This window comes from Taurulus bubalis (assembly GCF_910589615.1).
Source record: "Taurulus bubalis genome assembly, chromosome: 4".
Lineage (NCBI taxonomy): Eukaryota > Metazoa > Chordata > Actinopteri > Perciformes > Cottidae > Taurulus > Taurulus bubalis.
The window spans coordinates 8,598,080-8,624,882 of record NC_136592.1 but is presented as its reverse complement, the minus strand read 5'-3'; the positions used below and the strand labels follow the sequence as shown (position 1 = coordinate 8,624,882).

At 42.9% G+C, this 26,803-nt stretch overlaps 1 protein-coding gene across 1 annotated transcript in view; it reads left to right on the top strand.

Moving 5' to 3' along the window:
- Positions 1–26,803, top strand: part of itfg1 (integrin alpha FG-GAP repeat containing 1) — a gene marked incomplete at its 5' end in the record, with an annotated part of 115,661 nt that overhangs the window by 55,608 nt on the left and 33,250 nt on the right. The window contains 2 exons of the mRNA XM_079217363.1: positions 17,793–17,940; positions 19,130–19,238. Coding sequence (XP_079073489.1) covers positions 17,793–17,940; positions 19,130–19,238 — 257 coding nt within the window. The remainder of the gene's footprint in view (positions 1–17,792; positions 17,941–19,129; positions 19,239–26,803) is intronic.

Below are 26,803 nucleotides of genomic sequence, written 5' to 3'. Positions count from 1 at the left end.
GAAATGAATGCCGATTTCAAACGTTCAAAAATGGGAAGAGATGAGAGTAATCGGGTGGAATCAGTGAACAATGAGCAGAAGGAATAAATAGTCACTTACGGAGACATGAGGTAATTTAGCGATATCGAGTTTGTGAGGCGTGGCGTTGACAAAACCAAGGATTTGCTTTTGTTACCTCAGAAGGAAATATTTATCTTCTTCACTCTTTTCCTTTTTTCGTTGATTGCCCGACTTACTTTACTATTTATAAGTCCGCGCAACACACCGGCAATACACTTGTGTCAACAATCCATCCATTTTCCGCCACTTGGGCCGATGAGGCAGCAAGAGTCGTTCTTCGCTGTCACGACCGCCAACTCTTCTTGGGGGCTGCCAAATCCTTCAAAGGCCAAATGGCGTACAAAATCTCCTCCGCATGTTCTTGGTCTGCCCCGGTGAGGGGGCTTCATGAGAGAAATCAGGTGTTGAGCCTGTCCCTACGGGTGACCCTGACACCCTGCAAACTCATTTCAGTCACTACTGTTATGTTCTAAAAAAAAACATTGGGTGGTCACAACCAAAGAGAAGTCCAGAATTCGATAAGTTTTAATAAAACGGATTTAATACAAAGTTGATGGTGATACAGCATACAATACAGCTTCAGCAATGCACAGACCACTTACAGTCTAACCTGCAAATAGTTCACTGTCTCTGCATCCACGAATGAACTCGAACAACAGTTTTCGGATAGTCTTAGTACTCCCAGTCACTGAGCCTATTTACAACATGCAAATGGTTAAAAGTTTCACAGGGGCGGAGTCATACTCTGACTCGGTAATCAATCCTAAACTCTAGTAGCTTCCCTACTTCCGCCCTCCTGTGTAGCTAACAAAGTAGTCCCCCTTAAAGGAAAATTATAGTCCTATAGCATCCATCTTGTTTTAAACATTCCTGAAATAGTTATAAATGATAAAAACTAACAGTGACTTTCTACTATGTTACTAATACACATTCTTCATAATATCCCTTATTAATTATTATATCCCTCATATGCATTGTAATTTACACATAGACATTCTTTATTTCATAATAAATTATTACAACTCTACACTACTCAGGTCTTACTGCCACAGGTGAACAACTCAAAATAGATAGACTTGTAAAGTGACTGCCTCTCCTTCACCGCCTGCCTGCGACTCCCCGTCTCGCCTCGTCCACTTGTCTTATTCAGAGGATCCTAATTTTCATCTTTTGTCCAGCGAAGGACGCAGGAAAAGAGTCGACTGCACACCGCTCTTCAGTTGTCGGAATTGTCCAACTCATCGCTTACTATTTACAGTGTTGCTGTATTGGATGCAATCAGTCGGCAGCAGGCAGAAGCAATAAATAAATAAATAAAAAAGTATTGCATTTTGGAGTTATGGGTTATCTCATCAACGTCCAACTGCAAAGCTGTTAACCCGACCTTGGACACATGTTAAAAGACTATGATCCGTTTGCAGACTGTAAGACAGCTTCAGGGTGCCTGTACGCGTTTGTGTGTGTTTTCATGTCTGTGCAGTGTGTAATTTCCATCCGTAGCTCCTAAAATTGCCCTCCTCAGGGTCCACGTTATATCCGGGTTGAAGGACAGACTGTGCCTCCAGACTCTCTCGCTCTGTCACACACATACACACACACACACACACACACACACACACTCCATTCATACACTCACACGGACCAACATTGTCAGATCCCAACAAAGAATGAGCGGCTCTCTCTCACTGCGGAAATGAGATCCTATAGGTGTGTTCCATGTTATGCAGTAAAGCAAGCTCCTGGGATGTCGAGGTGACAATGAAAGAGACCAAGATACAATCTCTGAAAACGAAACGGCAGTATGAAACAAAACAAACTTTCTGCAGGAAAGCCTGATGGTAAAGTGTAGTTCTTTCAGGTGCAGATGACACGGCATGGCACTGCGCAACATATACTGCTTAGGATCCAGATTCTTAACTCTCTCCAGGCAAGACGCACAGACTGCAGAGCTGTCTGACTATTCATCTATTTTATTTTTGATTTTTGCTGGTCCCATTTTCCCCTCTACTGGCTTCTGCAAAGTAGAATGACTTCAAGAAAGCTGCAGAACGCACGTGACATTTTCATCCTGGAAGGTTTAATTCATGCCACAATTGTATTATTTTGCTAAATACCAGCATTGTGTTCTTGGTCATGAATCACACATGCAATTAGAATGTATCCCCCATCATCCAATTCAAAATCATGCTTTACGGGTGCCTTTCAACCCCTTTTTATAGAGTTAGAGGCACCCAAGAAAGCATTAGAGCTACAGTACATCTCAATTAGCGTTACAATTTCAATCAAATGAAGAATGGATATGATTTTACATCATTGGATTAGTAGCGCCAGTGCATTGTTGGAATACAGAAAACCATTTGTAAAAAAAAGAAATGGAAGAAAGAAATGGAACGTGAATCACCTGCCTGTCCTTGTCCTCCCAGTCTCCACTGGCTGATGAGTTGCAGCCCACAAGCAATGGACAGTCATAGACTAGAACAAGGTGGGACTTCAACTCATATTAATGTTAAGATATCGCAGCAGCATTTATCAGTGGACGTTTGTGTAGCTGGTGTGAAGGTAAATGGATGTATATTGACAGCGATGCTGTATTAATTAAGATAATTATCTATTTTTTGTCATAATATATAGCGGTGGTGTTTATTTAGAAATTATAGAAGTTGTATGTTCTAAAATAATGACATTGTAAATAATACGTTTTGGATTTACTAGTATCACACTAATATATCAAATTGGTGGATGACAATAGCTGGGATATTGTGTGCAAACACAAAAGCCAGCTTCATTCTGACCCACAAATGCATATCAGGTGTAACTAGGAACAATTTTTTGTATAAGTATTGTTGCAGTGCACAGTGTCTGTAAAGTGAAGCTGGATTTCTCCCATCATACCTATTACTCTTTCCTTTTCTCTCTCTACTTCCCTCGACAGCTCACTGTTTAACAAGTTAACAACACGATGCTTTGAAAAGAGTCAAAGCTTCAGATGACAAATGACATACAGCTGTAATTATAGAATGTATCACCTACTGTTACAGTGTCTTGTCAATACAACAGTAAATATCAGTCCTTTATGGGAATAACATTGACTGCTCTTCACACTCACTGCTTGTGTTTGAGGTATAGGATTGTCTGTGTTAGCCAGCAGGCCTTTATAGAATGACTTTATGCTCAGCACTAATCATGTTTTTCTCACTGCACTTTATCACATCCATGCACTGATTAAAAGGCACATGGGTCATTGTGTGATCTGCCTCAAGCGACTTGGATATAATTACACGTATGCGCATGTATCTAACGTACACATCGGAATGTGTTTCTCAAGCAATCAAAAAAAACAACCTTCCAGGCTTTTGTTTTCTCCCTTTCAGCCAGATCAGTCTCTACCACAGATCTGATGCTTTTTCAAAGTCTTCATCATCCACAGTGACTTCTAACCTGAGCAGATGGCCACTGGCCAGATGAGACCAACAGATTACAATGGGCCATTGATACATCGTTGCCCACTCGGGCACATGCGCAATGATGATAGTTCAACACAATGGTCCCAATGGTTTTACCTTTTTCTTCTTGGTTTGTCCGGTCCCCCCCCCCCCCCTCGAACATTTGCGATTTTACGGGGACAGCTTTGGCGGCACTCGGCCAAATGCAATGAATAATTGTCTGTATTACATGAGGAGAAAACAGAGCGGCTCGCCGACTTCCTTCCTCACTCAGACGTATAATCTGGTGGTAAACGGGACATCACGCACCGTTACCTTGTATGAAAATTACAGATTTCTCTGGGTTTTGAACATTGTCAGAACCAACTCAACAAAACGTATAAGATAGGTCTAGTCATTTTTATGGGGAAATGTTACATATTATACCTTTTAGCAAAAATGATGTTCACTTCCTGTAAAAGGTGCATTTGTTGCTTTTGCCTCGGGGATACAACAGCATGAGGCAACCCGTTTCCAGGAAATATTTCAATCATCTGTCGCTCCCACCATATGAAACCTTCAAACTGACAATCTTCAAAGTGTGCAAGTCAGTGAGCATCAACACAGCATGGCGATGACCTGCTGCTGCCCTTCTTCAGAGGCATCACGGTCATCTCACTGCAGATGGAACCGATTCATTCAAGAATCTTGAGATTAGTGCATGTTGTTTCCTTATGGCTATAAATCAAGCAGCTAGAATACTGACACAAAGGAGAACTGCTTTGTCCCCAGTAGGCTTCCTGGCAGCTGCAATCAATTTGTGTCACTTACAAGTGTCATTGAGGAAAGAATAATTCATTAATTTAATGGTTGACTTACTTCTTTACAGGACTGCCTTGTTGTCTCGTAAGGGATGAATAATTAAAGAAAATCAATGATGTATAAATCACTGTAGTGAAGGATTTTTTTTCTATATTTGCCACTAATATAGCCAGAAAAAAATCATCTTGATTACCATGGTGGGGAATATTTTGCCCATGTGGACCGTAAATAATGTTTGTGATATTTTTGGAAAATCCTTAATTTCCTCTGTTTGCCGGGGGCATTCAGGTGCTATGGAATCACTGGCTTCAGGAAGCTGCGCCTCTTTCGTTGGTTAACAGGAACAGAAACCTGAGATTGATTTTAGGACACTTTGCCTCGCATAAATCACAAAGATGGCACGCACATTTTTCACACCTGCTCAAATATTATCATAATGAATGATCAACTCTGGGGCTTCATAAATTAAAAGGAAGGGAGTTTGCGCGCTCTTTCCAGAGATCAACAATAATTTATAAAGTGTGTGTGTGTGCGTGTGCGTGGATGAGGTCTGCACAGCAAACATCTTTTGTTTGCTAGTGTCAATATTCAATGCGTAGTGGTGTGTACATGTTTACTCCAGTCAACTCTCTGTGCCGTTTTGTTTTGTTGCAGTAGTATGGAAGTGCTAAAGTCTCCTCTGATAATGAGGTGTGTGTGGAGTGTTTTTGTTTGGTGTTTCTATTAAAGCGAGTGTGGCGTGGGCAGCAGTTAGCAGCACTGCCTCCCTCTTGCTCTTTTTGCTCCGAGCAAAAATAATGATCAGATCTCTAGGCTTTTGCAGCTAAATGCTAGCTATCGCTCACACACACACCTAAACAGAATCACAAGGTCATAGCTATTATATAATGTAATTGTTTTTTTACAAATATAAAATGTTTTCCCTATTATGTTGTTTTCTCATTACACAGCTCCTGTCCAGCATTTTTTTAAGGAGAGCTTTTATCCAATCAGATTTCACCTCTATGTCTCTACGGAAGAAGAGCGGCCCGAGGCCTTCGAGCTGGCCTTTGCAAATTAAAGTACATGGGGACCTTATCGTTAATTTTCATAGTCTTCAACCAATCAGATCTTTAGTTTAACATGCTGGGAGACACGATGAACGTAAAGAGTCTACAAATAAGGGAAACTATGTGAAGCTCCTTTCCTTTGTGTGCGGTGTTTTAGTGCCGCAGTTTTGTAGGATTGTTTTGTTATAAATAAATGTGTATCGGCACTCTGCCGTTAGTGTAGTAGGTGTTGTGCTTCATGTAACATTTTATTTCACTTGTCAAATATTGCAGTGTTATGTGAATGAGGTGTTTTACACAAAACAAATAATAACCTGTAGCTGTGGCGTCATAACGAGGTGATTAGGTTGTTCAGCTGTAGTAAAGACGGCACAGAATGTGCAGGTAGAAAATGCACGGCCCGCCACTGACACACACACACACACACACACACACACACACACACACACACACGTCGGATGGATCTTGATATTTGTTGGAGAAGGCAACCGCAATAAGGAAAATACTGTGGCGTTTCTGGTTCGTGCGGAAGTGAATTTAGTGTGAGGCGTATGGTTGCAAAATTGTGGGAATATTCAAAGTTTGAAACTTTCCACGGGAATAAACGGGAATTAACAGGAATAAACTGGAAATGTTGGTGTCATTTAACTGTATTTACCTTGTCATAAGCAGACATGAATGCAAACATTTATAATACAACTTTTAAAAATGACTTTTTTGACACTTTGTGAGTAGAACTGTATTCTTTCATCGAACAACAAAAACATGAACGTTGAATAAAAAAGGTGTATTCCCTATGATCACCACCCCCCCAACCCAATTTTTTTGGTTGCTAGCTATAATTGAAATCTCTATCTGTCTGCAATACCGCTCTTGGCCTCTACGCAACTTGGCGCTCTCACACATGCCAGGCATAGGGCTGAAACGTTCAGACGCAACACTGATGACAAAGACGTTCAAAAACAACAGAACGTTTTATGTTCACGTTTATGTTTCTGGCAGACAATGTTCCCAACCAGCTGCATTCAGGATCCAGCTGAGCTATGCGTACATAGTCTTGTTCTCAACTACATTTAAGTTACCTTTTATATGCTTTTGCAAAAAAAAAAATTCAAAATTCCTGTGGAAACTTTCCGGGAATTTACCGGTAAATGTCCGCCCTTTTGCAACCCTAATGAGGCGACAGTTTGTCAGTCTCGTGTGGATTTCTCCACGCACCACAATCCTTGCAGAATCATCAAGGACACTTTTGTGTGTTTGGTTGTGACAGAACTTGACTCAACTTTTTCAACTGGTGCATTGCGTATCTATTCGACGTTCATGAGAAAAATTATTCATCACCAAGTAACGCAAGGGGCCCAAAAATGCACAATGCCCCATCAACAGCCCTTTGTATGAGATTTACTGTGACGAATTCTAATTATTTTTCAACACCTTGACACATCTGATAATATTGTCTCTGTGGGATTCACGTACACTACATGGAGACACAGGAGGAAGAAGTCTTTGACTGAAATATCGATGTGCCTGTCCTCTCATTGTGCGTTTAGAGACACGCAGGAGAGGAATCGGCATGTGCACATTCCCTTTCTCTCTCTCTCCCCCTCGTTTTGTACATCAAAGCCCTCGTGTTTGCCCGGATGCCACCAGAAAGGTTTTCTCCGTGGGAACACGCAACCGACGCCATGCAGCATAAAGATAATGGCCCCTTCTTTGCTCAACCATTTGCTTTGAAAAAAAAAATAATTCAATCTCTCTTGTTACGGTTTTAGGGCTGTGTGTGTGTGTGTGTGTGTGTGTGTGTGGGTGTGTGTGTGTGTGTGTGCGTGTGTGCCTGTGATGCTGCGTGACAGAGAAGAGCTCCCTCAGTGGATGAAAACCTCACCTCTTACCGTACAGTATGTTCCAGACTGCTATAATCTGCCACGTAGGGATTTTGTTTTGGGGGGTAAAGGGGGTCAGTTGACCGACTGCATCGGTGGCTACTTATTCAACCTCCATCAGCACTGAGGAATAGTTAACTTTAAAATCTCCTAAAAGCCAGCAAAATCCCCAGACATTAGTATATGAGGGTTTTGTTGCGTTCTTTCTCTCGAAATGACTTCCTTTCTTTCCACTTTTTGAGTGTGTGACCGCACAATAGGGAATCCTCCCAAATGGAGGAAATGGAACAAGAAATTGTATGATTTCCACCAGTTAGTCATAACCTATTGGCGTCCTCGCTGGCCATTAATAAAGAGCTCGCTGTAAACTCGTTTCAAAGGTACAATTATCCCCTTCGTGAGCCTACGTGGCTTCTCCTTAACATGTTTTGTTAATTGGGACACTGACACTGCTCAGAGCAGCCAAACCAAGAGTGTGAACGACTCGACAGCGGGAGCAGCTAAGCTGTCAAGGCATGGAGGTGTGCTAGCGATGGATACTGATAACAATTAGCAACTTAATAAAAGCTTTGATTTTTGTTTCCTACTTTTTACCTCAAATCAGCTGATATAATTTTTTTTTTTTTTTTAAATCAAACCGAGGAATATGTGTGTGAAGGCACATTTTCCAATCTGCCCTGTCTTCTAGTGCCAGACGTGCTGCGTCCGTACTACGTTTGTGTTGTGCCCATGATTATGTGAGTATTTCCTAAAGCTATTAGATTTGTGTAAGGCCGCTTTAACTGCACTTGTGTTGCTCTTCCAAAAATGCTTCATACCATATCGTGCACAGTTCTTTTCTCAAAGTTTCCCATTGTTTTAAGCCTTGAACGAAGGTTTATTAACTGTGGAGAAAGAAAAAAATTAAGAAATTTATATGTTCAGTCATATATACACACACGATCAGTAAGTGGATAACAAGACATAAATGGTGAAATGTGGCTCGTTGCCTTTCCAAACTCCTCAACGTCGATAACGACCACTAAGCTGGGCGTTTGGGTGGAAAACGAACCATAGTTCTGCAAATGCATTGCCTGTTGCATCTCAAATGTCCTTGGGGCAAAGTTCAGAAGAAGTTGGATACCGTTTTTCTTTTATTTGAATTATCAATTGAAAGTGACTAAAGTCAAAAGTTTTTCGCATGGGGGAATACGACATGGACTGTTTACGAGCCAATGGCAGACACTATGAGCAGCAGCCTGCCCTTGATTTGTACAATGAAACAAATCTGATGATCTCGCTTTTCTAGCAGCAGCAGTAGTCATTTTTAGTTAGGAGTCGGAGAGAAGCGCTTATGCTGAATCATGTGGTCCGTGCGACATCTTCCAGGACTGTAGCACTGATGAAGCACTGCATGCAGCTAGCGCAACTAGTCATTAGCTAAACAAAGCACTTGAGCACACAATTGGCACAAAATGTAGTCTTGGCAACGTTTTTTTTCTTCTTTTTCAAAAAAAAAAAAAGAAAGCACCACTGTGTTATTGTACATTGCAGAACTTCCTGTATCCCCATCCTTATTACGTTTAGTTCTTAATGTAATGATGCTGATGGAGAACTAAGCTCATGCAGCTTTTGTACGGCCCTCCGCTGGAACGACAGTAAGAAAAGGTGTCGGCTCCTCGTAGCAAATAGCGCTACGGAGATGTGGTTTCCACTACCGGACTATTTTTTACAGGCGCTATGGTTTTCTGTCAGCCCGAAAACGCGCGCACGCGTGGACGGACACACACACACACACACACACACACACACACACACACACACACTCACACTCACACTCCATTCATCGACTGTCCTCAGGGAGACAGAGCGTCCTGCTGGCTGTGAGTGTTTGATGTTGAAATGGTCCACCCCAGCTTCATAAGAGCCCCCTATCGCAGGAGAAATGGTCTAAATGTCACACTCCACCTGGCTGCTCCGCCTGCCTGCCTGCCTGTGTGTGTGTGTGTGTGTGTGTGTGTGTGTGTGTGTGGATGGATGCAAGAGTGTACATGTAACATGTAGCCATGCATGTAGCAGCAAGTGCCGAGAGGAAGCTATTTCTGGAATACAAAATGAGGTCACAGATGGAAAACGGCTGAACTCGGGAGTGATTTCTGTTGATCTCACACCGCTCCATGACAGCACACAGCCATGTCCCGGCGACGTCACGCATTCCTGGTGATTACTCATACCGGCGACCGGAACTGTCCTCGTCCATTGAAGTGCACCGTCGGCTGTCACAAGTGTCTTTGGGGAGGGGTGCGAATCAACAAGACAGGAACAGCTGTGGGAAGATATGGCACTTCTGCACGACACACACACACTCACACTAGCGTGAATGAAGCATATACACACATCAATGTGTAGAACTCTCCAGGCTATAGGTCAGTCTGACAGTAACAGAATATTTTAGTTCACCTCTGCTTGAAGGTTGCTGCACAGCAAAATCCCAACAAAACCTCTCTGTCCTCGTCTCCTCCATCTGTCTCATGACGTTCAATAAACATGTATTCTGTAGCAGGAGAAAAGTTTCAACTGGCAGCTCTGGTTTGTCAACCTTTGGGTAGAACTTTTTGGGGCATTGTATGTCATTTTAATGTTTCTCATCAGTAATGTTTTTCTAATTTTTATATACACACAGTACCAGTCAAAAGTGTGGACACACCTTCTCATTCAATGTGAATGAGAAGGTGTGTCCACACTTTTGACTGGTACTGTATTAATATGTTTTTTTTCTTTTCTTTTTATGGGGACCAACTCAAGATCATTATTAGCTACAGACCAACAAATTGGTCTCCGCTAGCTGTCACTGCTAGTGGACAAATAATGCTGCCGTTGGCTTGATCGCCTCTTAAATATCCCACTTTCACCTTCAGCGCGCTCTCAGCGCTACTACGGTCACTGGGCTTATGTGAGAGATCACCGGCGCCAGCGCTCCATCTGCGCCCAGCGGCTCCTCTCCTCATCCCTCTCTGTGTCGTGTAAAGCGATGCCACAGTGTCACGTTTGAGGGACATCTCAATGCGGAGGCTGGAGACTCATGTTAATACCAGGTGTAGATTTAAATCGGGTTTAATCCGATGCGAAACATATTTACAACGCAAGGTGTAAATGGGGTCTTGGTTATTGAAACCAACAATAGAAAACTAGTCATAAACAATTGTGAGACACTTCCTTAGAATTCGATGAGTCTTTGCACTGATCTAAGTGGTGGTTGGCGTCAATAAGCAGAGTAGTACACAACACGTCCTCATTAGTTTTATTTGTAATGGACCGACATTCATTATGTGGTAGTAAAAAGCTATAGCAGGGAACTCGCCGACGTCTACATCTGCGCTTGAGTTCGGATAAAACGTGATTAACTCGGAGAGGAAGTTAAGACAACACCTCATTCTGTGCCCTCTCATGTGCAGCAGAACAACAATTAATGTTTCTTGGTTATGTAAAGCTTGCTGCTCTTTGCCTCTTTTTTTTTCGACGCCTGGATGAGTTCCATCACATTAAGTTTAGTGTCGCTCTCAGCGTGTGTGTGTATGTATATATATATATATATATATATATATTTATATATATATATATATATATATATGCTTGTGTCTGTCTGTGTGTGTGCATCTCCATCCATCAGTATGCATCCCGACCGAGCAGCTGCCAAGAGCTTAGCAGGCTGTTGCTAGGCAATGCCATTTAAAATCCATCCTTCTCTGTGTGTTGGAAGCGGGGTGGCTGCGTTTGTCTCCCGGTTTTGTTGCTAATACCGGGTTTGGAAAGTGGAGTTTCCCCTGCGAAGCACGGCTTTGCTGGTGGGCGGCTGGTTTGGCCTCAGATGACTTCCTAAACAAATAAAATGAAGCGACTTTCGAGGGAGCTGTTCCGTAATAGCATACTGAAAGCGGGTGTTAATATAATGTCATTATGCCACGTTCAAGTGTGGAACGCTGCAATGCTATTACACAAAAAGTCTGCGGAGGTGTGTGTGTGTGTATATATGTGTGCTTCATTTAACGTGTGTGCTTAATTTACCATCAAGCACATCTTTTTCTTTTGAAGTTAAGTTGATCTCCAGTGGCACACAAATGCCTCTCTGCTTTGCTGTCTTTCTGTCATGGGTTGATATAACACAGCAGTTATTCAATTGATATCCAGGTCCTGCAATGTCTTCCATTAAACCACTCTTAGCACCCAGTGTCGGATGGGTCTTGGAATTAATCCTGCAGAGGTTGTTGTTTTTTCCCCCCCATGTTATTTGGAATGGATTTAACCAGCCAGTTTGCCTGAGCAGTGACAAACCAAGAACAAAGCAGCACCCACAGAAAAATCAAAGGACAAGGGCACAGGACAAGCGTTGGCTTGATAGGTGATCTGTGAGGAGGAAAGTGCAACAATACTACTGTACTGTCTCTATGAAAAGTCAGTCCAATAGTGGAGGACCAATTTGTCAATTCTAAATGTGTCAAAGTCTGACTGATATCACTTTGTACAGACAGTCGACATCGGTGACCAAATGTGCAATCATCTTTGATTCCTTAAAAGCAAGGCCATCCAGGGGAAAGCTGGATTATCCAACATAATCCAACTGAAAACATGTCTTCTTTCCCCCCCATGGTTGACCACATGCCGTCTGTTACTGTATCAGAAGCTCAGTCAGTCGTTTGGGAACATTATTCCTGTGAAAACATTCACAGAGCCGGTGTTTAGGCCGCTGGGGTTTCAGTTCGGCAGAGACAGATGGGACTTCAACCCCAGTGCCCAAATTCACACCCAGATTTAAGCATTGATCTCTCCCACACTTCCACCCACTAGCTCAGCTACTCTAGCATTCAGAGATTATGCACAGCTCGTATTGTTTCCACCCGTGGTTCATTGGCAGGCTAATAACACTAATCTAACCTTAATGTGAAATGCAATACATGTGGATTCGCAGCTGGTGGCAGTTCTTAAGAAAAGTGATTGAATGGGGAATGGATGCAATACTTGAATTTGATTGTACAGTTTTCCCAGCGCCTCGACAATCTATCGGTGCCACTTTGTCTGAGTGGACCGGCCCACTCCTTCCCTTCAGGCACCCTCCGGCCACATCCCATTTTCTCATTGTCAGTCTCTCTCTCTCTGTCTCCTGTCAGAGAGACTGTCAATAGGGGACTTGTTAAGTCGTCTTGTTAAAGTCTGAGTCATTCCTCTGTGTGTGTGTGTGTTAAAACAACTACATTAACTAATAATCTAAAGTTCTTAATTGAACTGCTAAAAGAGAGTGATTTAGTATTTTATTTATTTTGTCCTGGGACACTTGGAATAGACAGATTTGAAGAAGAAAGGTGAATTTAAGTGAGGTAAATTAGATGTAGAAAAAGTTTGGAAAGGTGCTACAAATGGTCTCAAACTTTCGAAAGCGCCTCCTTTTGAGTTTTGAAGAGTATGTGAGGGTAAAATCACTCTTCACTTCCTTTTATCCACTCATCTACTCCCACTCCACTTCCATCCATTTTTTGCCTTTTTTGCCTACCAATCAGGACACCGAGGACTCTGTTAAAATGCCTTCTAGCACTGTGTTATTTCTGCAGAGTGAGATGTGGGTGCATTCAATCATGCTCTTTTGAGTTTGAATGATGGAAGCAACACAGCGGCAGACTTGTCTCTTCTTTCTCCCCCCAAGTAAACACTGTTAGCTCTGCCAGCACTGTTGCCGTTGTTCACGCTGTCGGTGCTTTTAGCACCGTTAGCTGCTACCGTTAGCTGCTACCGTTAGCTGCTACCGTTAGCTGCTACCGTTAGCTCCACGCTTGCTCAGTATGGAGGATTTAGATATAATCTGAGGTACCTTTTTAAAGAGTGAATTACAGTGATTTCTAACTGGCATTACTGACAAGAGCCATTATCAAACGGACTAGAGTAATAAGACAAGTATTATCACTGAATGTCATGAGTCATGAACGTCTCGCTCAAAGCCACTGCAACAGATGTTGAACATTAAAACTTTATTTTGTTTTCCTCCTGAAAATATTACACTTTTTCTAGTGATGATATGAATACGAGGACCCGATTATAAAGTAAACTAGAGAAAAAGTGTTCTTTTGACACTCAAATCAATGAATTCAAGGTGATAGATTACATTTTAAAAAAGTGCAAGACTAAAGCAAACGTGAAAGGCTTTTTCATCAAGAGACGGAGGGGTTTGTGAAGTGGTGTAGGAGGATGGAGGAGAGAGTTATGAGAGGGACGGCAGGTCATCTTGTCAAGGAAAGAAGAGACGAGTCTGCCGCTGTGTTGCTTCCATCATTCAAACTCAAAAGAGCATGATCGAATGCACCCACATCGTGCTCTGCAGAAATAACATGTGCTAGAAGTCCTCGGTGTCCTGATTGGTAGGCAAAAAGAAAAATGGATGAAAGTGGAGGGGGGGGGGCACAGATGAGTGGATAAGAGAAAAGAAAAGGAACGAAGGAACATGAAGAAGACAACGTAGCCTCCCAGCTGGAGGGAGATGAGCAGAGAGATGGGAGGGATGAAGGTGGATAGATAGCGCTGAAGGTGGACAGGTAACCGGGGACAGAGGGTCATCGCTGTGATCAGTGGTCAGCCTCCTGCCAGCCGACTGCCCTCTGGAGGCCAATTAGAATGGAGGCGGGTCGAGGTAGGAACAGTGGAGGAGTCCCTGCAGGCTCACACACAAATCCACTCATCAACGCTGACACTGGGTTCACACAATAGTCGAAGCCCCCGAGGCGCACGGCCCCCGACACACACATTTTATTTATTTATCTATCTATTATTTAGCAAAAATTAGTTATTTTGGGCCCGATCGAGTCCTTTGACAACAGGTATCTACTGATACCGCGTCTGATTTCTAAGACACAGCTGCCCAGGGCACACAAAATTAGAATCTTAAATTACTCAAGTGATTTGAATAAAAGTTCCACTAGGAGAATGTGGAGACTTTGTTGGTGATTGCGCGTTGGTCTGTCTTCACTCCCATATAAACTTTGGCTGAGCATAAACACCGGCTTGCAGAGAGTTTCCGGCTGTCGAAAGAAGAGCAGCATTGCAACACCAAAACACAGTAGAGTACAGTCAAAGTTTATTTTGACCTATAGGATCCAGTAAAATATGTCCGAATTGCCCCAATACTGATCTTTAGGAGCGTCTCGGAACATCTCTTCATGATGTTGGATATAGTTCAAGATGGATTTGTGTACTTGGAGTGAATACAGATGTAATGAGGTGTGTGTGTGTGTGTGTGTGTGTGTGTGTGTGTGAGTGTGAGTGATGACTTGGAGTTCATCACCACCCCTGCAGTGCTGGAGAGAGGTTCTTTTGAAGTACAAAAATTGTAGAAAGGACACACACACACACATTGGTGAATAACAATCATGCCTCCTGGAGTTCAGCCTGAAACTTTGAAATGACTACATTTCTATCCACACGCACACACTTGTGAAACATACGCACACATCTGCTGTCCCTGGAAAATTGCAACAATTTCTTGCAGCTGGAGACCTGATTATTTGCCGGTGAGCCAATCAGGGCTCACCATTAGGATTGTGTCTTGACCAATAGGTGCTCCAGTGGCAGGTCCTCAGTGACAACTGGTCTTATTCTGTGGGTGCTGAGTTAAGCCTAATGAGAAGGGAAGACGGGTCTAGTGCATATGCTGTACTGATGGATTACACAGAATGACCTTTCACCAAACCTCTGGCTAGTATATGTGTAATCACAGCCAAAGTCTGTTAATCCAGGCCCCACACCCTCCTCTCAGCCCACGCATAAAGATGCAGACATCCGGAAACGCTATTTTTAATCTGTGTGCTCGAGGCATTATGTGTGCGCTTCAGGAATTAATTCAATTCTTGCACTTCCCTGTACTTTGCAGTGTTGTAAATACAGATGCTTGTCAGGAACCTTACCCTCGAGAAAGTCAACGTTAACCGACGGGACTAGATTGGACAGACATTTACACACTTTGCATTGCCAACAGCTGCTTATACTGCAAAAAAAAAGAAGAGAAATCAGTCACAAAGAGTTGGCGTATGTGCCACGTGTTTCATCGATGGAGAGAAAATGTTTCGCTCCTGTTAACCACAGCCAAATTGTCACGGCTTCAGCTGAAGTTAGCAGAGGCCTAAACTTTTAGCAAGCATCGTCTCGCCATCTGTGAAGCGCTTGCTGACATTGTATTTTACTAATTGGAAGTTGGAGCCGTGCTCCCTCGCTTCTGGCACCCAACAACACAGCGAGGTGACGCTTTTTGTGTGACTTCGGCCTCTTACTCTCAGGCGACCGGTGTTTGCCTCCAGTCTTCCTTTTGTATTGCCTCCAGCTAACACCGTGACGCCGGCACCAAAAACGGTCTCTAAGGGAGAGGCACCAGGTGTGGCATACCGGCAGATGGAAAATATGTTTTACGTCAGACCAGTCCAGTAATTTCCGGTTTATTTCACAATGTGAAATCCCATTGCAGTTTATACTGTATTTATGAAAATGAATGCTTCACGAAGTCTTAAAATGTGTGTGACATTTTGAATGCTTAATTGAGCTCTTTGAACGTAGCTTCTCTTCTGCCGTGCGTTATCATTTAAATAATTGCTTTCCTTTTTTCCTTCTATGAAAAACCCAGTGTTCATGCATGGAGGTTGATGGTACGACGTCTTCACGTCAAATCTTCCAGCACTGCCAAACTTCAGCTGAACTGATGAACCATGCCTGATGCTGAAAAACATAAATCAAAGCCGCCATTAGATACTTTTTGAGACAACAGTGACAAATCTAGCTTACTGGCACCCCGATACTGCTTCTCTACTTCTACCATTTACCGTTTTATTGTAACATGCTGTTTTCATGCGAAACATTTTCTCCGTCTCCTTCTGTGGAAGTCATAATATTAAAGATAAAATGTGCTGTCACATACTAGAAACGCTTAAAGATCTATCATACGTCCCTTTAATGGAAATTCTCCTCAGATGTGCATTTCGTCAACCCCCTTTCAGGGTGGGTGACGGCATCACATTGACGACAGTAATCGATGTAATAATCTATACATCGCAGCATTTCCTTTTTTCTGGCATTGTGAGGGAGGGGTACCACACATTTGATGTTTTTCCAATACTGCCTCACACAGTCTTTCAAGTTGTTAAAAGCATCCTAGATAACAGATGTCCCACCAGGCTCTTAGCTCCTTTACCTCCCCTCCCAAGACACAATGCATTGGGATAGAGTGGGGACTCATCTAAAATCTTGAGAGAGGGAGGGCGTTTACACTTATTTTTAGACCAGAGCCATTTTTTGTCGCTACTCCCACGAAGATCTAAGAACCGGTACAGAGAGCCGTCTCCAAAGACGGCGAGACACATAGATGGAGAAAGAGGGGGATTCATTTCCCCCTTGTGAATCAAAGGGAGATGGTGACAGATACTGAGCACACAAAGTGCAGGTAGAGAGATGGAAAACATTTTTAAATTGAGTTCCCAGAGTGGCTGGGCTTTATTCCAGCTCGAGTAAATGACTCGCCTCCTGCCGAATACAGGGTGTGGTCCCCGCAATGCAAAGTTTGCTGAATACCCAATCAAGGAGAAAATGATTAAACATAAAAAAAACATATCCGCTCGCATTGTCGTAAACAGTGATGCTCTTATTTTGAAAAGACCAAATCCCCCTAAAATATGTTCCAGAATGCAAATTTGTGGCCATAACCCAATCCCCAGAGAGTCGCTATGTGAATCGTGGGCCAGTGTGTTGAGAAGGGCTGTTTCAGTTCTGCCTTTTTTCCACAAAAGCTGATTGACAGATGTTCTTTCTGTGATCGGCAGTAAGGCGGTAAACCGACCGGCTATGAACGGTCTTCTCAGTGGCCGTGCTGAGGAATCATAGCTTGGAGATCACCCTTAATTGCTAGCTGTTGGGGGTTAAACTTCTTTAATAACTATTTTACAATTGTACATTGGAGAGGAAGAACCCACCTGACATTTATTATTCATTGGCAGGCAACACTAGTGGGAAGGAGCTACATTACATCTTAAAGCGAAAGTAAGGAGGAGTGTGTGTGTTACCATGCGGATTTTACGGACTCATTTTCTGGTTCCAAGCTGCACACTGTGAAATATAACAAATGTCATTTTGTTATAAAAGCCCCCAAATATTACAAGGTCACCGTTTAAAGTTCAGTCAGAGACACTTAAATTAAACAAAACAGATGGTGGACTATTTATTGTAACAGATACTGTCATGTTCGGTTCAAGCGTCGGATCTCCAGTTCAGACACATTGTTGTGAGATAAAACAAAACATGCATCAGACCAAGTTGATGGAAAAATGTCCCGCTCAGACTCTTGTTTCCCGCTCGTAGCAAGGGACCAGGGTCAGCCTCAGAAATGATATGTGAGGAGTCAGCAGAGAGCTAATCATCCCTTTATAAATACCACCACGCAGGTGTGTGATTTGAAGAGCGATCAAGAGATAAACATTTAACTGATAAACTGAATTTCTCTCTCTTTCTTTCTCTCTCTCTCTCCTCCCCCCCCCCCCCCCCCCCCCCCCCCCCCCCAGCAAGCAGGCCTTTCTGTTGGAGAACGTGCCCTGTAACAACGCCAGTTGCCACAGTGTTGGGAGGATGTTCCACATCCTCTGGGACCAGGCAGATTTGGGAGCCATCCAAAATGCTGTCATGGCAACATTCTTTGACATCTATGAGGACGTGAGTATTTGTGTGTTCAAAGCTTGTGCTGATCATCCGGCACCGACCTTTCCCTCATTCTTCCATTTCCTTACACTTTTTACTTCATCTGTCTCTCCTCTAAATGTCCCACAGCTTTTGTCCGCTCTGCATCTCCAATGACAGTTAGATATGCCACGGAGAATGACACCCCTTGTTGAGAATTTCTGCTGTATTAAAGAATTTGATGCCAATTGCAGAAGAAAATGAATAAATCTCACAGAGCACACAGGAATATTTGATTTATCTAATGCAGAAAAGTGGATTATGTGTAAAGCTTTAACTTCAACAAAATTATTTAAGTTCATGCTTTTCCTTTCACGCTCAGAAGTAATATTCCAGAACAGAGGACAGAACTGTGTTCTGTTCAATTTAGTGCTCGTTCCTAATCGGTAATTCGGTAGCTTGTGAGCCAGTCCACTTTGTTCCATCACTGCCAGCTTTGTATTTACAAGACAACGCCCTATAATTTAGCCTATTTTCCACCTCTTATGAACAGTGATGAGCTCTATGCTAAAATAGCGTCATGATGCAGATTTTTAGAAGGTCTAAATTCCTGCTTCGTCAAGTCTGTCCGCAAGACGACAAAAAAACAACAACTTTAAAATGCTTGTTTTCTGAATGGAGTTGACATCCATCAGGAATGTGCGACACTAACATCGTAGCTACTGCATCTCAGCATAAATAAAATGTCATCCCAGCAGGAATACAGCAGCAACGTTAATGTTTATTCACGTACGTTTCTCTGTACAAATATGAGGTGCAATAATAACACAATATTATCTCCATCTCTGCGTCCTGAGAATCTCAGCGCCGATAGGCCTTCTCGCAAGACACTCGCTTCGCGTCTGGTGTGCGTCGGCACAGAAGCCGCATTGCAGCCTGCCGCGGCGTGCCCGTCTTATCAGAATGAATTATTACTGCTAATGCGGCCTGTCTGTTAAATTCGGCTCCCTCTCCCTTCTTGTCTCTCACACGCTCTGTGAGAGAATGTGTAACATGGGACAGCGAGACGAAGTGAGGAGAAGGGGAGAAAAAAAGAAAAAGGGAAGAATAAAGAGATGATAAGATAATGGCGAATCAGTGCGTTAGAGGGATAAAAATGTACATCAGAAGACACACACACCAGGCTTCCATTGTCCCTTATCTATATGCCTGTCTTCATTTGCAGGGTATATTAGACATGCTGGTTCTAAGCCAGGCAGAGGGCAAAAGGGACTTGATCATCCACGCTTTGAAGAACAATTATGAAGCTGACGCCTACTTCGTTAAAGTGATGGGTAAGTGACTGATTCGCCGTGTGCGCCTGTTCCTCCCTGTTCCTCCCTCCTCTCTACATGCCGAAACCAGTTCACATGAAGACAAAGCCTCTTTCTGTCTTCTTCTTCTTCTTCTTCTTCTTCTTCTTCCAAAATTACATTTCGAGAAATACAACTTAAATGTTTATATTTTATGGTCAAGTATATTTGTTTCCATATCTGTCCTCCTTAGACCAATTATAATCATTGAACATGAGCAGCTCTTTCCCCAGACCTAGAAACCAGATGGTCACGACTATTATCTGTCATGTTATTTCCATTTCTAGCCTCGAGCTAGTCAGTCGGAGAGGGGGGGGGGGGGTCTCGTCTGAGGTTTTTTGTTCCGTTTCAACCTGCATTAAAACGGCCACTGTCCCCACAAGACTTCTCCCTCAGTCCTCATTCCCTGCGTCTCCACTTTAAGCTTATATATTACCTTCAACAAAGACATACTGTGCATACAGCACGGTAACTCCCAGTCTGCTTGCCTCGTTCAAGACACAAGAGTGGAAGGAGTGGGCTGCAAATTGAAATTGATTATGTTTTACTTGTTGGAAAGGGCACGATATAAGTCCCCCATATTGTACATATTGTACATACTCAAGTTTCCATTAAGAGGCTATAAACCTCGTTGCCGTTTGCAGTCAGACTGACTTGTTTGTCCCAGTCTCGGTTTTGTTAGTTTTTATGGATTACGTGCGCTTCAATGTTATTATTGTGAAGAAATGAAATCATCCTAAATTTTAAACCTCTGGCTGTGTGACATTGTGAACTAGTGCATGTTTCATACCGGATTTTCTCAGGGCAAAAATGTATTTCTGAATAGTTGGGAGCTAAATGTAAAGCTATTAATGAAGTTAATGATGGACTGTTGTACTACTGCATAACACCGTGTCGCTATAAATCCTGGATGTGAAGTCAGACTAGCACCCTTACTGCAGGTCAGGCTCCTCCCTCTCTCCCTGTGTAACCTGTCACTTTCCACTTTCAACTGCCTGATCAGAAATGTCAGAAAAATAACCTTTGATTTGTCTGTTGCAACGACAGACAGATGACTAAATGTTCACTGATTCAGAAGAAATAGCACACACGGTTGGTGCAATACGCTGCACTTTCACATTTTAAACCCGGTATTCACAGATGGTGTCTGACAAGAAGCAACTGTAGCTTCAATATCTGTGTTCGGTGCTCAGAAATAGTTTTTTTAATTATTTTTTTATTGTAAAAGACGATGTCTTTTGAAGTCAAAATGTTGCTACAGCGTTAGTACCTAGTGACATTTGAGGAAGGCAAAAATAGTTCCACTCAAGGGTGGGCCTCTGCACAGTTTAATCTGTCACTCTGCTCTGCTCATTAGTAGGAAAAGGAGCGGCGTTCATCCCTTTTCTGTTGCAGAACAGTTGGCGAATAGTTGTTGTTTTGTCTTTTTTGAAAGGGACTACAACTGCTCCTCTGCTTTCAGAATCATAAGAAACGCACATAAATCATCACCATGCCCTTGTAGGGCACACTTACAGTATGTAATCATTATATTTGAATAATACATACTGCCTGAGATACATATGGGCACACACACACACACACACACACACACACACACACACACACACACAAGGCTCTCTGACATAATCCTGAATAAAGATGTTTGTCGCAGTGGACAATACTCACAAGGTGTCATCTTCTCAATAATGTGGATTAAACTGAATCGATTCATAATACAAATACAAAATGGCAAGAATCAGAAAATTGTAGTATGAGCATTTTGGGTATTTATTAAAATTTCAATCAATGGCAAAAAAGATCGGTACAGCCTCAGTCAGGTATATAGATTCCATGGGTATTTTCGTAGCATTTAGTGAGTCCAGGATTGCGTTTTCCATGCCGAACACTGATGGATGCTGCTACGATGCTTTTGGTGACGGGGCTGGAGAGCCAGATTAGGATCAGTCGTGTCACGCTGAGCTGCTGAAATTGACACAAAAACGCTGTCTGTTTGGCCTGTCGATAATAGAGCTGCTTTCAACCTCACCTGAAGCTGTTCCCTGGAACGTGCTCAACCATGAGGAGCGTGTGTGGTATGGCGACAAATTGGACTTCCTCGCGGTAAAGGAAGTATAACCACTGAGCTCAATGCCTTTCTGTACATTGCACAGGAAGAATAGCTAAATGACATCCATGGCGTCGCGCGTTCTGCTTTGCATCTCAATATTTGTTGGATATTTGTTTGGAATGCTCGGTTAAAGTCAAAACAGGGACCTAGTGTAGGAGCCAGTGGTTTCCAGATGTCTACGTGGAACACATCATCGAATTGCTGTGGTCAAACACTGTTGCACATGCTGTCATATATGTCCATAATGGGGCTGAAAGATGAAGCATCTTAACATTGAAATGGGACAGCTGGTGCAGTGACCAGTAGTTAGAAAGTTCCAGTTTACATTTAAAACATATCATATCATAGTTTTCTGCTTAGCAGCTTTAAAAAGCTCTCAAGACTTGTGGTGAAGTTGTGAGCAGCTTTACCACTAAGTGGACAGCTACGAAGCTGTTAGCGACACATCTTTTTAATTTGCCGTAGAAACTAAATACTTTTTGTGATGATGCTCAGTAGAGACTCTTTGAGTTTAAAGGCCCTAGCTCACTGGGTTTCTTTAAATAAGTCAAACAAATGTGAATGTTTAATTCATTAAGTCACTGGTGTGGGTGTATCACGGGTGTGCAGGGCGTTTAAAATTACAGTTATAGTATTGATTATAACTCAACGGCAACAAGCACTGTCACACAAACTGGGAAGCAGTTACAACGATGTTTGGGAGAGAAAAAAAGCCAAAGATATTATATATTATTAAAATTTGACAATACACAATAAATTGTAAAAGGAGGAGCCTCTCAGCCTCCGTATGGACAGTATGTGTGTGTGCGTGCCCTTGACCCCTCCCCCATCCTGCTGCTGTAACACAAGTTCCTTTTCGTGCTGTTCTTTTCGTGCTCCACGTCTTGTCTCAAAGCAGCACAACAAACCAAACGCACACACAGATTTATTCACCGATCTTTTCAGGCGTCTGATAGCATCACACTGCAATAAGTGATACTGAGTGCGGGAACTCCATACTCAGACTTAACAGGTTCTGTCAGCCAGTGATGGGTCTTTGTAGAGACGGCCTGATCCAAGATATGGAATCCTATTTTCTCAAGATGACATCGCTGAACAACGATGAAGGATTGACTTTGTGTCCGGCTCAGAGGGGTGCGTGTGTGTGTGCAGTTTGTGAGCGAGAGGTAAGGTCCCTTGATGCCCGAGGACTTCCCCGGGATAGATCCGTCACAGGTTGGCCTCGGACAGCAGCCTCGCTTCTCGGCCTGCCAGAGGGACTCTTGCTGGGCTTTTGGCACGTTGATGACCTGAACCCACGATACACACTAGGTCATTCCTTCAAGGCCCATACCTCTGTTGCTTTAGGTGCATCTATTATTTAGGAGCAGGCTAGAGGGTTCCTGTTGTAAAGCTGCTAGGATGCCGTTCAGTAAAAAATCAGTATTGTATATAAATATATTTATATACAGTATATGTGTGTGTACTAAAGAGAGATCAGGGCTGCAGCTCTTGATTTTCATACTCAATGTGTGGTTTGTTAGTTTGTATATATTACAAAGTGTGCATATTGACCGGATGCAAGTGTTTGAGTACTTCGTATGTTTGGTTTTAGGGATGTCGAGTACAATTTATATTGTCTCGGGTCAGTCAATAAGTCTCAAACCCAAGTGGGTCCTGCATGTAGCAGACGCGCTGTCATCTGCAAAGTGTCGTAAATTTCCTAATCATCGTGAGTAAAACGCACATTGTTTTTGAAGCAGAGACAGTGTGAACTATAAATTGCTGAGATGCTGCGACTCTCTTTGAACGTGGCTGCTCATCATTTGAATGTGCGTTTGAAATCGAGTCGTGGAAAATTACGGTTCATGTTTTCTGTTTTGGACCCCGTCATTGAAGGGACATAAATCATGCATTTATTATTTTTAGATTGTCAAAGAACATAGAAAGGACATGCATCCCTGTCAAGTGGAACACAAAGCGAAGTGCTTCCACTTGAAGCTGAAATGAAGCACATGATGTTTGAAGGGTGGACAGATGGATGGATGATTCCTGCTGAGGAGACGGGAGAAATCGTAAACTCCAAAATTAGAACGAAAGATAAAAAGGAGAGTGGGAGGGGGTATCTCTGTATGAGCATCTCTGAGTGAGTGTGTGTGTGTGTGTGTGTGTGTGTGTGTGTGTGTGTGTGTGTGTGTGTGTGTGTGTGTGTGTGTGTGTGTGTGTGTGTGTGTTTTGAGGGAGGAGGAGAGAGAGTGACAAGCAGAACTGTATGAGTTGATTAGTTTCCTGCTCATTTATTAGGATGCAGATTAGCAGCATTGAGAAACATCTGGGAGTTTCTCTCAGGCCCAAATACCCTCCTCCTCCTCCTCCTCCTCCTCCTCCTCCTCTACCTAATCCAGCTCTCCTCTTTCCACATTACCTCGTCTCCTCTGCTCTCCTCTTGTCCACCGCCTTCTCCTCGTTCGTGGCCTCTTTCATTTCCTCCCCTCTAACCTCTTTCCACTGTCTGTTTTCATCTCACCCTCACCCCTCCTCCTGCCCTCACCCCTCTCTTCAGCAAATGTCTCGTTTCCTGCCTCCCCCCTCTCTCCGCCGCTCTCGGCCTGTCAGTCAGCGCTGCCTTTTATTCCCTCCTTTCATATCATTCAAATGGCAACGAGGAGATTTACATGAAGCCTCTCAGTGTGGCTCTGTCGTCCAGAGGAGGATTTGACTGGAGGCTGTGTGTTCAGATCGGGGTGAGTTATTTTTCAGTGTCTGCGGCGGCACACAAGAGCGGCTGAGTGGGAGCACCTGCTCCTGTGTTTGTCAAAATAGCGTGCTGCACCAGCTTATGTTGACAGAGGAAGTCGTATTGGCTCTGCCTGCAAATATGACAACGAGCCAGCTATAAAGCACAGTACACTACATCTTACAGAGATTGTATTCATTGCCTACAGGGAGCAGTAGTTCACTTTCTTGTTATTTATATAATAGCAGGAATTCGTTAACCCAGGCACTTTTTTTTGCCAATCATACCAACCATTGCACATCCTGACCAAAAGTGAGAATACCAACAGCAGCATCAATCAATTTAAAAGGAGACATGTCGTGATAGTCTCACTTTTTCAATGCCTGTGCACATTTCGAGATGAGACAACCCAGTCGTTTATTTTTTGTGGGCTGTCTATATCAGAAAACATGTGACTCGACAAGCCATCCAGAATTCAATCCCCTTCCTATGTCACATGCAGGCTCATTAGAATATACATTCCTGAAAATGAGCATGAAATGCCTCCTTTACGTTTGATCAAGTCAAATTGTATTAGTGTCCACCCACTGAGAATTGAGGAGGCGAGATGAAGGACCAATTGACTAATTACAGGGAATAAATTGGAAGATGAAAACAACACGAACACCTCATTTTGAATTAGAGCTGGGCTGTACAGTTGATTGATGGCTCTGAAAGTCGATTCAATGCCTCAAAATCTGTTTTGCTCCGGGGCCATTGGTAACGCTCCTAACCCACGTAAAGTCCCATGTAGCCTTACCCAGGCACAACAAGCAGAGGGAAAGTTTGTGGGCTGGATTACAAGGTTGCCATTAGCCTCCGTGACCCGGTGCTGTAGGCGAGTCAGTTCTCTTTTACAGCTGTGGGAACTTGACCGTGGTGTCAAACGTATATTCAAATTTATGTATCAAACTTTTCTATCATTCAGAGGTTGTTGTTCTTTTTGTAAAGGGCATTTGTCTTTTGGGTCTTGGATAGTTCTGTTTCAGATTATGCGATTTAGTTTTTCATATGCATTGCATTTTATGTAAAATTTTGCAAGTTTTTGAAAAGCACATTTGATCATACAAAGAAATACTATTAATAATAAAAAGGGGCACTTTTGTAATTTTATTGTAATGTGCTGCCAACCAAATCCAGTCTCAGTGAAGAGAAGATGTTATCTCTAGTCAGTTAACTGTCTCTGAGGATGTTGAACTTTTATTCTAATTGATATGGCTAATTAACGTGGTGGTCACATTGCATTTGTGGTGTTCATCCAAAAGTGAAAGAATGTGGAAGCCACTGCCAGCTGTTTGGGGACTGTGAGTTACAACAACACTATAATGATGTTCCCCAAAGTGAGCAGGGGGGCTCCCTCTGGGATTTCATTCCTCACGGCAAAGCCGTGCCTTGTCTTACTTACACTTCGGCCAGAGAAGACAATAGCCGTCAAAGTATGTCTAATGAGGGCAAATCGGGACATTTTGTTTGATTTTTTTTTTCAGTCGGCCACAACGAGTAAACCACTTTCACAGGTAACATTCATGAGAAAGAGTTAAATGTTGTCTTTTTAGTTTTATTATTTTCATAATAATATCCAAATGTTCAGCACGACATAGGCTTTTATTTACCAGACAGAAAAGTAGAACCTCTGTATATGTGCGCACGTACACGCAGATATGTCGTACATGCTGCACATGCCTCATGTGTGTAACGTCCCTGTGTCTCATTTCTGGAGTTGCTATATTGCTACGTTAAGACCAGATATGTGTGTGTGTGGGGGGGGGGCATGTGTTGTGCCCATCATGTCTGTGAGGCCCTGCAGTCAGCAAAAGCAGCCTGAGGACAACGAGAAGTGATGAGCATCTCGGAGCAAACGGCGCTCAGCTGTCAGATTGTTGTGTTTGCGTGTGTGTGTGTGTGTGCGGCGTGGGTCCGCTTGGCTCTCGCTGACTCGCACTTGTAGCCACGAGCGCTGACACGGCACGTCATGTTCCCCCGTCAAGGTCTGCTCATCGCATTTTGCTCTTTGTGTGTGTGTGTGTGTGTGTGTGTGTGTGTGTGTGTGTGTGTGTGTGTGTGTGTGTGTGTGTGTGTGTGTGTGTGTGTGTGAGATGCCAGCTGACCCGGCGGCTCAGGACTGTGTTGTGACGTGTGCATGAGGTTACCATGGCTCCCTGTAGTTTATTTTTATAGAGTGCCAATGAGGACAGAACTACATGTGATGCTGCTAACCAGAGAAAGGTAACCTCTCGGTCACACACCAGACGTGTGGTAAATAGTCAAGTAGGGCTTAACTAAGCAATATACAGATTTTACACAAACAGAAACCTTTTGAGGGAAGAAATTAATTTCCCATGAAATTATCTGTCTTTAACGGGCATAAGAGGAACTTCAACTACTGTAAAATACAGATTTATATGAAATGTGTGCTGCTGCTTGTTTTTCAATTAAAACTTTCAAATTCCAGATTTGGTGCCGCGGCTGGTGTGATCCATCACAAAGATGGTCTCGAGTTTAAATTTGCCTTCAAATACTTGTTAGCACTAAAGTTCTCATTTATTTTTATTTATTATTTTGCAACAATTGTCCAGGTGGTGAAGCACAAACCTAATTCAGGTTTTACCCTCTGCGAGATGTCAAGCTTTTGTCCGATATTCATCACACAGTCAAATGAAATGATTGCTTATGCATGTGAAT